Source organism: Cynocephalus volans, chromosome 2 (assembly GCF_027409185.1).
Source record: "Cynocephalus volans isolate mCynVol1 chromosome 2, mCynVol1.pri, whole genome shotgun sequence".
NCBI classification, from domain to species: domain Eukaryota; kingdom Metazoa; phylum Chordata; class Mammalia; order Dermoptera; family Cynocephalidae; genus Cynocephalus; species Cynocephalus volans.
The window spans coordinates 197,407,142-197,420,806 of NC_084461.1; the positions used below are offsets into that span (position 1 = coordinate 197,407,142).

The 13,665-nt window shown below is 39.2% G+C and overlaps 1 protein-coding gene across 7 annotated transcripts in view; it reads left to right on the forward strand.

Annotated features, from left to right (window-relative positions):
* Nucleotides 1-524: 524 nt before the first annotated feature.
* GIT2 (GIT ArfGAP 2) overlaps nucleotides 525-13,665 on the forward strand; it is a 51,926-nt gene continuing 38,785 nt past the window's right edge. For all 7 annotated transcript variants that reach the window (XM_063085598.1, XM_063085600.1, XM_063085601.1 and 4 more), the window contains exons 1-7: nucleotides 525-696; nucleotides 4,233-4,366; nucleotides 5,915-6,027; nucleotides 6,847-6,952; nucleotides 8,629-8,715; nucleotides 8,828-8,958; nucleotides 9,920-10,014. In XM_063085598.1, coding sequence (XP_062941668.1) covers nucleotides 645-696; nucleotides 4,233-4,366; nucleotides 5,915-6,027; nucleotides 6,847-6,952; nucleotides 8,629-8,715; nucleotides 8,828-8,958; nucleotides 9,920-10,014 — 718 coding nt within the window. In that variant the 5' untranslated portion in view covers nucleotides 525-644. The remainder of the gene's footprint in view (nucleotides 697-4,232; nucleotides 4,367-5,914; nucleotides 6,028-6,846; nucleotides 6,953-8,628; nucleotides 8,716-8,827; nucleotides 8,959-9,919; nucleotides 10,015-13,665) is intronic.

Consider the following 13,665-nt stretch of genomic DNA (forward strand, 5'->3'; position numbering starts at 1 on the left):
ACAACACATTATTTCTATTTGGAAGATGAGATTAAAACTGCAGCCTAAAGAAGTAATCATCTAGTTTAATCTTATTTACTTAATTTAGTGTAGATCTACCCCCAGTAGAATATAAGTTCCATAAAGACTAGAAATGTTGTCTTCTTTGCTCACTCCCGCTTCTCCTGTGTCTGGAACAGTGTGTGGAACATAGCAGGTGCAAAATAAATATTTGTTGAATAAAGGCATAAATGAATGAACTTGACTTAACCATTGATTGACTCCGGGAGGTTGTGGCTGCAGAGTTCTGGTCACAAGATTGTACTGCTCCCCTGGTATTAATCATTGCTGAGACGAAGCGAATCTCTTCCAGAGTGGGAGACCCAAATTTAAGATTTAGAGACGTAGGACAGACGACGCTGGGGTAGGCACCTGCCCTCACTCAAGATGGCGACAAGGCAACTTGCCCTTTCCGGTCACATGACCTGCCAGTCGCAGAAGGACACCGCCCCGCGCGTGCGTCTTGCGCCGCGGCTGCGAGGCGCTCAGGGAGAGGCGCCGCCGCCAGCGCCGCCGCGGGGACCCGTTAGAGCGGAAGCGCTGCCGCCGCCGCCGCCTTAGCTGTCTCGGGGCCCCTAGTTCCCGGCAGGTGGGAGGCGGGAACCATGTCGAAGCGGCTCCGGAGCAGTGACTTGTGCGCTGACTGCAGCGGGCCGGGTGAGTAGCACCGGCTGGGCCCGATCCCTTCTGCTCTCCCGGCCCGGACCCCTTCCCCAGGGCCGCCCCCTCGGGTCGGGGGGGTTCCCGCGGCAGAGTCCTGCACCCCACGCCTGGGGTCACAGTAAGAGGGGCCCCGGAATGGCCTTAAGGGGGGACCCATCCCAGGCCTGTCAGAGCCGGGCGGGTAGGGGGCCGCCGTGCTCCCGTACTTCTCGTCCCTCCCTTCTCTCTCGTTCTCTCCGTCCGAAGCCGTCGTGGAGGCGGCGGGGGCCGGGCCCGCTCCCCCAACAGGAAGGAGCTTGGGCAATCCGCAGGAAGGCCAATTACAGAAGTAAAATGCAAACGTCCTCCCAGCCGCGGCCCCCCGAGACTGCAGGTGTCACCCCCTACCGGACCCTCGCCCTGCAAGGAGGCCATGCCTGGGGTGGGCTACACTCCGGGCTTCCCTCCCCGTGACTTCCCCGCTTCTGACATCCCGACAGCCGCTTCACCCGGAAGAATCCCCAGGAGGTCGGGGTCTTGCAAACATAACTAGCACTTAGGAGGCAGTGCATGTCTCAAGTTTGGGGTTCCAATGGCCTGGGTTCAAACTAGATTTTGCCTCTGGGTGAACTTGGGCTGATGACTTTACTTTGCTGAGCCTTGATTTCCTCATTTTTCCGATGGGGATAATTGGGAGTATCTACGCTCAGTAGTTAGGAAGATTCAATGAATATTAAGAGCATCTCACCTAAGTTTTTTCATTCTTTTTTGTATTATGTTACTTAATACAGAACTCTTGAAGTCCCTTAAAGCTAGAGTTGAATTTCTAAATCATAAATTAATTACAACTTAACAAACAACAAAATCACTGGCAATGTAAACATACTGATATTTGGCATTGAAAGTCCAAAACCATTCCTCCCATGTCTAGTACCCTGATTTAGAGATCGGATCTGTCTTAGCAATTGAAACTGAATTGACAGGTCTCTGGATAGATTATTATATGCTTTTTTCAGTACTTGGATTTATCAGCTTTGAGTTTGAAGTAATTCAAAGGTAAGATGACTTCCTTGCCACAATAGCGTCCAATAAACAATCTTAATTCAACCACTGAACACCAGTGGCTTTGCAAGTGTTCTAGTCTTCTTCTTGACATTTGGAAGTGAATACCGATTTTAAATAGTGCTGTGATAACTCAAACCTTATGTGGTTATTTCATGGCTTGTATAGTGCAGGTGGTGGTACCAGTTTTTTTTTTTAAAGATAGGGAGGGGAAAGAAGGGTTTTTAAAAAGTTGTTTTATAAGCCACTAATGTGGGTTATACAGACTCCATCATTTTCTCTAAAAATGTTATTTGTTCCACTTCCTTATTTTCTTGCCTATTTTCAGTTGAACTTTCTGTACAATGTGTTTGATTCACGTGTCTAGCTTCAAACTTCCTCTTAGAATGCATATTCTTCACTTCTGAATGGATGATATAGAGCAAAGGAAAATTGCTTCTCCATTGCCACCCTGAATACTATCTTGAACTTTTGTAGTGTGTTGTGCATTTCAGAACATTTTCTCTTCCACTGTATCATTTTAGTTGTTGTCTGGTATGCCTAATCTATAGAGACTTGAGTCACTTCCTTCCTGTGTTGAATATAATTAAGCTACCTTGAAAGGTTCTGTGAACTTGAGCAGCTAGGAATTTCTGCTGCCTTTTCTGCCAAGCCCTAGTGAAATAGTTACCTGTAGGGTTAGGGATCCCTTTGAGATTCTAATGAATGCTAAGGCCTTCTGCCCAGAAAATGCGCTTGTACTTACCATACAGAATTTACGTGAGATTTCCAAGAGGGGATCACAGACATTTTTGAAGTCTATTTATGGTGTCTGTGGAGCCTAGGTTAAGAACCACTGGCATAAAGCATCCAGATAAACTGGAAGGGTTTCACTCAATTCTCATTCGTACCTACTCAATTTTGATTTTACTATGTTAACATTCTAATATTTTCTCCATAGAATTCTGATTCATGATGTTACAGTGATTAAGCGAGAACCTTGCTTAATGTGTTATATCCTTGCTGTCTTGTCCCTGTTTAATTTCCTTCAGGAATACTGTGAATCCTCTGAATGATGTGTGAAGACAAAAGCTATGCTTCCAAACAGTCTTTTATGTTAGTAGTAGTAGTACCATACTGCAGAAAGCAATTTGTTATGTATCTCTGCAGGGATGCTTCATCTTGATGTTTCCAATCTTTGCTTTTCATAATGTACAGTAGTTGAATTGAGTTATATTTCCAGTCAGAAATTTTTGCCAGTTATCATGAATTTCAGTGGACTCTTGAAAATAACTGAATAATACTTAGAAAATAATTTAGAAAAGATTTAACAGCTAACCTTACTGAGTACTTAAGAGGTGCTTTACTTATCTTTATATCCTCACTACCCTGAGAAGTGTTGTTATTCCCATTTGACCCATGGTGAGGATACTCCAAGAAGTAACTTATTTGAGATCATTGTGCAAGAAGTGGCAGAGTTGGGGTTCAGACCCTGGACTTCTTGTCACCAGAGCCAACCCTCTTAACCACCACTCTCTGGCTCCCAGGATTTGTCTTTGATTGAAATCCCATAACTTTTCATTATATGGTTTGAAAGAGTTTGAATAAACTGTTAAAAAATGGTAAAGATAGTGTACTTGCATTTTAGAGATTTTTGTGGACATTGAAGAATTTTAAAATATAGGCAGCTTGAGTGACACCTATTGTCACCGCATTGTGAGTCTGTTGAAATGTAGGTCTTTATTTGGGGCTTCCAGGTGCTCAGTTTACGTACCCAGATCCATCCTGCTTACCAAGTGTGACTTATTCCTTGTTTCAAAAGATGTGTAATGAAGTTCTGTGGGATTTCAAAGGAAAAAAAGTATTATATACACACCAAAAATATTACTTATTTTTATTTTACATCTTTGCTTCTGTTCTTTCAGATAAGTTGCAGAATTGGACTTAGTAGCTTAAAACAAGTGGCTATCGTAGAACATTTCCTGTTGGAGGAAGCCAGGTTTCCTTGTCCTCAGAACCATAGTAGCTGAGCGATTTTATAGTTCTGTCACTCTTAGCTTTCTACTAAGCATATAGGCATGTTGATTTGTAGCAGTGAATTAGGGCAGCAGTCTTTTCACTGTTTACTTCAGATGCATGGATAATTCACTGTCAAAATCATATGATTTGAAATGATTCATCAGTATCCTCTCAATCTGCTTCTCTTATGTTAAATGAAAGAGCACGCATCTGAGATGGTAGATTCACATTATGGCTCTGAAACAGAAAGAAGATAACTACTTATTTAGAGCTTCAGCTCCTATTTTGGACCTCAATTAACATTGTACCTAATCTGCCAAGATAGGTAGTAACATCAGAAACGGTCCCCAGCTTGATATGTTAATAAGCATTCCAAAACAACAAAAAATGTCTTTGTTTTTCTGAAAAACCAAACCTCAATCGTCTTTTGCCATCTGGCAGTACAGCAACCAGCTGGTGTCCTCACCACTAAGGTTTCATTCTCTTTCCAGATCCATCCTGGGCATCAGTAAATAGGGGAACTTTTATATGTGACGAGTGCTGCAGTGTCCATCGGAGTCTAGGGCGCCATATCTCCCAAGTAAGGCATCTCAGACACACGCCATGGCCTCCAACATTGCTTCAGGTAAAAGAAAAGAATTCTTCTCCTGGTTTGTAACTTATGTTTTAGGGCTCATTGTTTTAGTAACTAAATTTCACCTAGTATACTTCTTAAGTCTTACAAAAATGAATCATAATTGAATAGAGTTGCCGTGCCCATCAATGCTACATATAAGTGTTATCTGTATTTAATTCATCATTTAAAAGCTTTTTTCCCCTCCTAACATAAATCTTGTCCCAAAAGCTCAATTACACATAGGTAGATATCTGGTCATTAAATTTCTTGGTAATATTTACCACTGACTTTCTAGGCTGTCACCAGAAATTGTTTTTATATAGTCCATCTTTAACATGTACCATGATGAATGTTTCTGAAAGCTGCTGCCTGAGAAACTTTTCACTGATGTACTTATTTCTGAGTCTATGCTAATATATTTCGAACATTTTTTCCTGCTTTGATAGAAGCATGGGCTGGGAGCCCTCAGAAATTTCTGTAACATCTGATTTAAGTTTTCTTAATGCTCTTGTTACTAATCAGCGAATGAAGTTAACATGTTTTGATTGTGTGCCTAACACTGTGTTAAGTGGGCTCTTTATTTTATTTGGGGTCCAATGTCATTTTACCTATACTCTTATTTGGGGGTACACATTCGTCAAATATTCTTGGAACTGAGGATTAAGTGTCTGTTTTGCCTTCATTTGTCTTGAGTACATATTTCGCTAAATCTATGGCAGCTGCACAACATATCCCTTAAATTTGCCTGTGTGATCCTGGGGACCAAAACGAGTGAGTTTAGATCTCTGATGTGAAAATGTACCTGCTGATGTAAAAAACAGATGGGGCCATTTGAAGAGTCATGCTTTGAAATGAAATTAGGAGATAGGGTTTATTAATAACTCTTTCTTAAGAATTTCTAACACCTCATTTTCATGTGAAAGGGGGTATTTACTGCTCTCAAGTCTTTCTGTGTTTACAAAGCCAGATTATATTACAAAATCTGAATGTAGTCCAGACATGAGTAGTTTAGAATGCCGGGGTTGACCCTAAAGCAACAGTTCACAGAGTTTGGTACATGAATCACCAATGGTACTCAAGGTAGAAGTAGGTAACACTGAAATATTTATTTTAAAGGTTATATTATTTTAATGTCTATAAGAAAACTGTAACTAGCACATCAAACCATAATTGTTAATAAAAGTTTTGAAAAGTGAGTGAATTTAAAGAAAAACTTAAGTGAATAGTATAGACAGTACATGAGTTGTTAAGAATCTTGAAAATAGTATTTGATCCGGCTTGGAAAACACTGCCCTAAAATGTCAAAGTATTCTTCCTTCATAATCTATAAGAACAATACAGTCAGACCTGTTTAGTATTTAGCTGTCCTACTGGTCAAAGCTGAATCCTACATACAGGTTCATCTTTCTCATTCTAAAATCAAAAACAATGGTATAAGTAATATCCCAAACATGTTGGGGTTTGTAATGGGGCTTTGTTTTCCCAGTTGGGTCACTGACTCCCATTGAATATTTGTGGAAAGAAATTTAAATCTGATTTCATACTGCTTGGTTTTAGATGGTTGAAACCTTGTATAATAATGGTGCTAATTCTATATGGGAGCATTCTTTGCTGGACCCTGCCTCTATTATGAGTGGAAGACGTAAAGCTAACCCACAGGATAAAGTACAGTGAGTGGAATGTTTATTTTTTTTATTTTTTATTTATTTATTTTTTTAAAAGATGACCGGTAAGGGGATCTTAACCCTTGACTTGGTGTTGTGAGCACCACGCTCAGACAGTGAGCGAACCGGCCATCCATATATGGGATCCGAACCCGGGGCCTTGGTGTTATCAGCACTGCACTCTCCCGAGTGAGCCACGGGCCGGCCCGAGTGGAATGTTTATAAATACTTTTATTTCTTCATAACAAATGGGGCCCACAGAAAGGAATGTACCTATTTTTGACCATCCTCCACAAGGGCAGCACAGGAGGGGGTTACCCAATTGTGTTTTGGTTTCTTTACTGTTACAAATGCAGAATGAGGTGGGCGGGACCATCTCTTTTGCATGGTTACAAGGAATAAATGGTTCGTCCAGTTAAAGACCAAGGCTTGGAGCCTGTTGACATAATCAGGTTTAAACTTAGGTGCTCAAACAAGAGGCAGTCATACCAGAAATCTAGGTTCTGAGCACCAGTGTGCCTGATGCCTCACCTATAAGATGGGACTAAATACTGCTTCCTCTCAAGGTTGCCAGGTCAATTAAGAAAATTACACAGAGAAGAAAGATACTATAAAAAGCAAGTATTCTGCAGTCCTAGCCATTATAATGACTAATGTATGTTTTCAGACTTCAGGTCATAAACACTGCTGAAACTTATTTCAGTATTGTTCGTTTTATTCTTGAGTGGGGGATATGGGTCACTTCCTCTTCTTTTACAGTAGAAGAATGGGGAATGTTGTATCTGAACTGTGAGTGAACTCTTTTCTTTTTTGTTTTCGAATCAGTCCCAATAAAGCAGAATTCATCAGAGCCAAGTATCAGATGTTAGCATTTGTCCATCGCTTGCCCTGCCGGGATGATGATAGTGTCACTGCCAAAGATCTTAGTAAGGTGGGTCACACTTTTTTAAAATCCCTAAAAAAGCTGGATGAGATAGTAAATTGTTTTATTTGGAAAAAAGAAAAAAGGTCAGAAAGGAAGAAAAAAAGGAAAACAAAAACTCATTTCTGTATATTAAATAATTAATAACAGCTTGTTTTGCAATTGGTTTCATCTTTAATCTTAATGGCTGTGATTCATGTTAGGGGAGGTACAAGGGCAAAGAGGAAAAATATGTAGAAAAGTGTGATATGGTTTCTGATATGGTTTTTAAAATTATACATGTATTTCAAAAAAAATTTTTTTTGTTTAACTTTGAAATAAGAACCATCTCAGAGTTTGTTTCTGGAAGGGACTAGATAGTTTGCCAGACAATTGTTTGTTTCTAATAAGGGCTAGAAAAAGTACCAAAGGTGGAGGGTTAACTTCGTCAGGTTTCCAGGTTGCATAGTAAGTAGTATCTTCAGGAATCATTGTGACTGAAAGCTGTGGTACACAGAATTGTTTATTATACATATAAAATAAGTAGATGATTTGCTTTATATGGGCCTTGGCATGTTTTTTGAGAGATGCCATGAGAAATCCTCATCTTTATTTTCAAAGCTTTTGACAAATGCTTATTCACACAGAACACGGGCAGTCAAAATTCATAATTCTAATTTTGCATAGAAATATATATGATTGTTACTTCCATTAATTAATAAGACTTGGTATGTGATTTTTTTTTTTACCAAAATTTTTAAAAATAAATTTTTAAAAATGAGACTTGGATGTAGATGTTAGAATAGATTTTTCCATTCCTTGTGATAAGGGTTATTGCATCTTAGACAATTCTAGGTTAGACTTGAAGGAAGGCAGCTCGTTTTCTTAATGTATACAGGCTTTTCTGGGACTGGCTGGTTAGCTCAGTTGGTTAGAGTGCTCTGTTATAACACCAAGGTCAAGGGTTCAGATCCCTGTACCAGCCAACCTCCAAAAAAAAAAAAAAAAAAGCTTTTCTGTAATAATACAGAACTTGGTATACCACAGGTCTATTTTCCACCCTGAAAGACTTCGTTAAAGCATTGTGTACAAAAGAATAGTGTTGTGGAGAGGGTATGGTATAAAGCAGAATCCTGTAGCTTACACAGTGTAGAATTTGAAGACCTAAAACCCTCCATTCAACAAGAACAAAAACATATAATAGCATCTGTATTCTTTGAGCGTTTCCTATATACTGGGCTCAGTGCTGAGCACTCTTATATCATTGCATCTTTAAAATAACCCTGTGAATAGGTAGCATTATTATCAGTATTTTAGAGATAAGGAAATTGAGGTTCAGCTTGCTCAAAGAACTTTCTCAAGGTCAAAGTCACAAAGCTCGAAGTGGTATGGTTTGAAATTCAGGTCTCTCAGACTTCACAGTCATGCACAACCACCTCCTCACACTGCCTCTTAATCAGGTTCTGGGTGTGCCACTTACTTGGACCTTACAGCCCTAGTTTCCTCATCAGTAAAATGAACCTGACTGTACCTTACAGCCCAGGGCTGGTTGTGACCAGCAAAGGAGAGACAGTTCCGACCACCTTACTGAGCCAAATAAAGGTTATATGCGTTACTAATGTAACATATATTAAAGTGGTTTACCAGCTGCTCTAGTACATTATATACGCTTTTAACAAATACTTTTTTGTTCGTGTGTTTTTCAGCAACTCCATTCAAGTGTGAGAACAGGGAATCTTGAAACCTGTTTGAGACTGTTATCCTTGGGTGCACAAGCCAATTTCTTTCATCCTGTAAGAAAACATGAATTGATTCAGATATTAAATTTAAACTAAGTGAGTTGTGTTCATGTAGCCCTTGTTTATTTAATTTGCTTTTTGCCTATTTTTTATTAATGATTCTTAGGAAAAAGGAAATACCCCACTCCATGTTGCCTCCAAAGCAGGGCAGATTTTACAGGCTGAATTATTGGCAGTATATGGAGCAGACCCAGGCACACAAGATTCTAGTGGGAAAACTCCTGTTGATTATGCAAGGTAAGAGACCTACTTTTGCAACTTCTCTATTTCAGGTTTTTTATGTTGGCTATGATTTGGTGTTAAGTAGCTAAATTGTGTATGATTAACATTTAACCCCTTTAAAGATTTACATTCTATTATTTTGCAGATGAAGACATTTTAAACACGTATAAGCTCAGCCTGGCAAAGTCAGGGAATGGTAGAATTGTAAATCAGTGTGCTTAGTTTCCAGTCTTTTACTTTGTTCTTTACAACACAGTGGTATTTCAGCCATAGTCAGAGTCCAAATCGAGTATAAAAAATTACAGAACTCAGGGTCGGCCCATGGCTCACTTGGGAGAGTGTGGTGCTGACAACACCAAGTTAAGGGTTAAGATCCCGTTACCGGTCATCTTTAAAAAAAAAAAAAAAAAAAAATTACAGAACTTATTCTTCAATTTTTAATGCTGTTAGTCATTGCTTGAACTTAAAAGCAAATCCATAGATTTGTGATTAAACAATTATAGTAAAATGCTAATTGTAAGTTTTAGGTAGTGGACATCTGGGTGCCCACTATAAAACTAAATTTTTTTTAATTTGAAAAATTTTAACTATGAAATGCTAGAAAAATAAGTAAATCCATAGGTTAGTCTTGAATATCATTTAGATGACTAAAGATCAATCTTTCCCTCTTTTTTCAAATTACCTTTATTAACTGCAAAGCACCTTACTCTGCTCTGCAGAGGATAAAATGGGCAAAATGACAAAACTCTGCCCTCCCAGAATTTACTGTCTCTTGAAAAAAATGATTCATAAATGCCAGAAAGAGTTAAATGAGGAAAGATAATATGTGATTCATTGCCAAGAAAAAAGTTTGATTATTCTAAAAAGTCATGTTTAATAAACTGTTCAGATATCTAAGGAGGCATCTTTGTACTTTTCCATTCTAAAGCCCGTGAAGAGTGAGCAATACAAATGGCACTTTGTTTTCTGTTGGTAGGCAAGGAGGGCACCATGAGCTGGCAGAACGCCTTGTAGAAATACAGTATGAGCTGACTGACAGACTAGCCTTCTATCTCTGTGGCAGGAAACCAGGTGAGTGAAAGGATAACAACTTCTCCATACCTCCAATCAGGAAGGTTCTGGAAAAACAAGTTGGGACATTATTTTCTATGTTCTCCTCTGCTTTAACATATCCTCGAGAAAATTGCGATTAGGTTTTTATTTGAAATAACTGCAGAATTTTCAGTTATATGTAAAAGATATAAAATGGTCAAATCTCCTTGAATTTTTAGTTTTTAAAACTGTATTTTAGCTCTAGAAAAGTTGCTGTTTCAAGAATCAGCCAAGAACATAATTGAACCAATATTGAATGTATGCAACAGTCTTGAACATCATGGGACTAAGAATGGGAGAGTTAAGCAATAACTTTATTGTAGTTATTTGAAGAATTCTGCCATCTGAGGCATGGAAGAAGGTCCAAAAGTGAACTTTGCCATTAGCCAACTTTGCTACTTGTGATATGGAACAGAGATCAGCAAACCATGGTTTGTGAGCCAAATCCAGCTTATCACCTGTTTTATTAAATAAAGTTTTATTGCATGATAGCAATGCCTACTCATTTACATCTTGTGTATGGCTGCTTTCACACAACAGCAGCAGAGTTGAATAGATTGAGTAGTTGCATCAGAGGCCATATGGCCACAAAGCCTAAAATATTTACTGTTCAGCCCTTTATAGAAAAAGTTACCACCAAGGCCGGCCCGTGGCTCACTTGGGAGAGTGCGGTGCTGATAACACCAAGGCCACGGGTTCGGATCCCTATATAGGGATGGCCGGTTGGCTCTCTTGGGAGAGTGTGGTGATGACAATGCCAAGTCAAGGGTTAGGATCCCCTTACCAGTTATCTTTAAAAAAGAAAAAAGAAAAAGAAAAAAAGTTTCCCCTGATGCATAATATCCACACACATGTACACAGTGGTTCTCCATACTGGTTGTACAGTAGAGTAAAAAGCCCCTGGTATGATTCCAGTTCTAGGTGAAATGGAGTAAGCAAACCCCACCCTGTCTCTCCTGCTGAATAGATCTAAAGTCCCTGGACCAAATATTTGGAGTAGTTATCTAAGGAGTCTGAAAGTAACTTCTAGCTGGTCGATTAGGGAACTCAAAGTGCCATCTAGCTGCTGGTGAGTGTCCTGTTTATTTTACTTCTGATATGGTGTCAACAACATGGAAGTACATAACAGATGCAAAGAAGCCTTCTCTTTCTGGTCTGAGGAGCAGGAAATGGGACTCCTACATGACAGAGAGTAGGGGGATTCCTTTGGGTTTTTTTTCTACTCCTCCCTTTTTCCGTTCTATCTCATCCCAGCCCTAGGCAAGCCTGTGGCTGCAATAGCAACAACAACAGTGGCAGCACAGGTGCCTAAATGTCTGATTAGGGGAATGAGGGGAATCCTGATTGCTTTTCTTTTTTTCTCTATTCTCACACCACCTGCCCAGGAGGCAGAACCTAACCTGATCAGTTGCCTGGTAAACCAAAATTCCTAACATTCTCCATAGAGTTTAAAGAAGACACACAGCCAGAGACACACAGCATAATATACAAAATGTCCAGGATACCATCCATAGTGACTCAACATATGAAGAACCAGGGAAATCTCATGGGCTTGCAATGGGAAAGCAATCAACAGACACCTACCCCAAGATGACACAGATGCTGGAATTATTAGACAAAGATTTTAAGCATGGTGCTGATAACACCAAGGTCCAGGGTTCAATCCCTGTGCTGGCCAGCCACAAAAAAAAAAAAAAAGAGAGAGATTTTAAAGCAGCTAGTAAGACCATGCTCTAAGAAGTAAGAGTAAACATCCTTAAAACAAACAAATATAGAAAGTCCCTGCAGAGAAATAGAAAATAAAGAAAAGAACCAAATAGGAATGGCAGAACTAAAAAAATGTAGTAACTAAAATTTTAAAACTCACTGGATGAGCTTAATAGCAGAATAGAGAGGACAAAGAAAAGTCTGAATTTAAAATAAATCACTAGGGCCAACCCCGTGGCGCACTCGGGAGAGTGCTGTGCTGGGAGCGCACCAGCGCTCCCGCCGCGGGTTCGGATCCTATATAGAGATGGCCGGTGCACTCAGCCAGTGAGCGCGGTGCGGCCCATCACAAAAAAAATAAATAAATAAAATAAAATAAATCACTAAAAATTATTCAGTTTGAGCAACAGAAAGAAAAAGGAGTGGGAGAGAAAAAGCTGAAAAGAGCATCAGGGACCTGTGGGACGATACCAAAATATCTGACATTTGTATCACTGGACTCCCAGAAAGAGATGAGAAAGAGTGTGGTATACAGAAAAAATATTTGAAGAAATATTGGCAAAAAAATTCTCTAAGTTCGGTGAAAGACACAAACTTAACAGATTCAAGAAGTTCAGCAATCCCCAAAGATGATAAACTCAAAGAATCGTACACTCAAGACTCAACAAAATAAAACTGCTGAAAACTAAAATTGAAGAAAATATCTTGAAAACAGCCAGGAAAAAAAAAAAAGACGTGTAATAAGTAGAAAAATAATAATTTGAATGATCATGCATTTCTCATCAGAAACTATGGAGATGAGAAGGAAATGAAACAATATTTTTAAAGTCGAAAGAAAAGAACTGTCAACCCAAAACTCTATATCCAGTGAAAATAACCTTCAGAATGAAGGCAAAATAAAGGCATTCTAAGATGAAGAAAAATAAGGGAATTAGTTGCTCTAACAGAAATGTTAGAGAAAGTTCTTTGGGTGGAAGGGAAATGATACCACAGAGAATCTTGGAACTTCAGGAAAAAAGAGCAACAGAAATGATAAGTATCTGTGTAATACTGTATAATATGTTTTTCTCTTATGTTCTTTATTTTTTTTTTTTTTTTTTTTTTTTTTTTTTTTTTCCTTTTTTTTTTTTATTTATTTATTTATTTATTTATTTATTTATTTATTTTTTAATTTTATTTTGTCGATATACATTGTAGCTGATTAATGCTCCCCATCACCAAAACCTCCCTCCCTTCTCCCTCCCCCCCTCCCCCCAACCATGTCCTTTCTGTTTGTTTGTTGTATCAACTTCAAATAATTGTGGTTGTTATATCTTCTTCCCCCCCCCCCCCACGGTTTGTGTGTGTATGTGTGTATGTGTGTGTGTGAATTTATATATTAATTTTTAGCTCCCACCAATAAGTGAGAACATGTGGTATTTCTCTTTCTGTGCCTGACTTGTTTCGCTTAATATAATTCTCTCGAGGTCCATCCATGTTGTTGCAAATGGCAGTATTTCATTCGTTTTTATAGCTGAGTAGTATTCCATTGTGTAGATGTACCACATTTTCCGTATCCACTCATCTGATGATGGGCATTTGGGCTGGTTCCAACTCTTGGCTATTGTAAAGAGTGCTGCGATAAACATTGGGGAACAGGTATACCTTCGACTTGATGATTTCCATTCCTCTGGGTATATTCCCAACAGTGGGATGGCTGGGTCGTATGGTAGATCTATCTGCAATTGTTTAAGGAACCTCCATACCATTTTCCATAGAGGCTGCACCATTTTGCAGTCCCACCAACAATGTATGAGAGTTCCTTTTTCTCCGCAGCCTCGCCAGCATTTATCGTTCATAGTCTTTTGGATTTTAGCCATCCTAACTGGGGTTAGATGGTATCTCAATGTGGTTTTGATTTGCATTTCCCGGATGCTGAGTGAT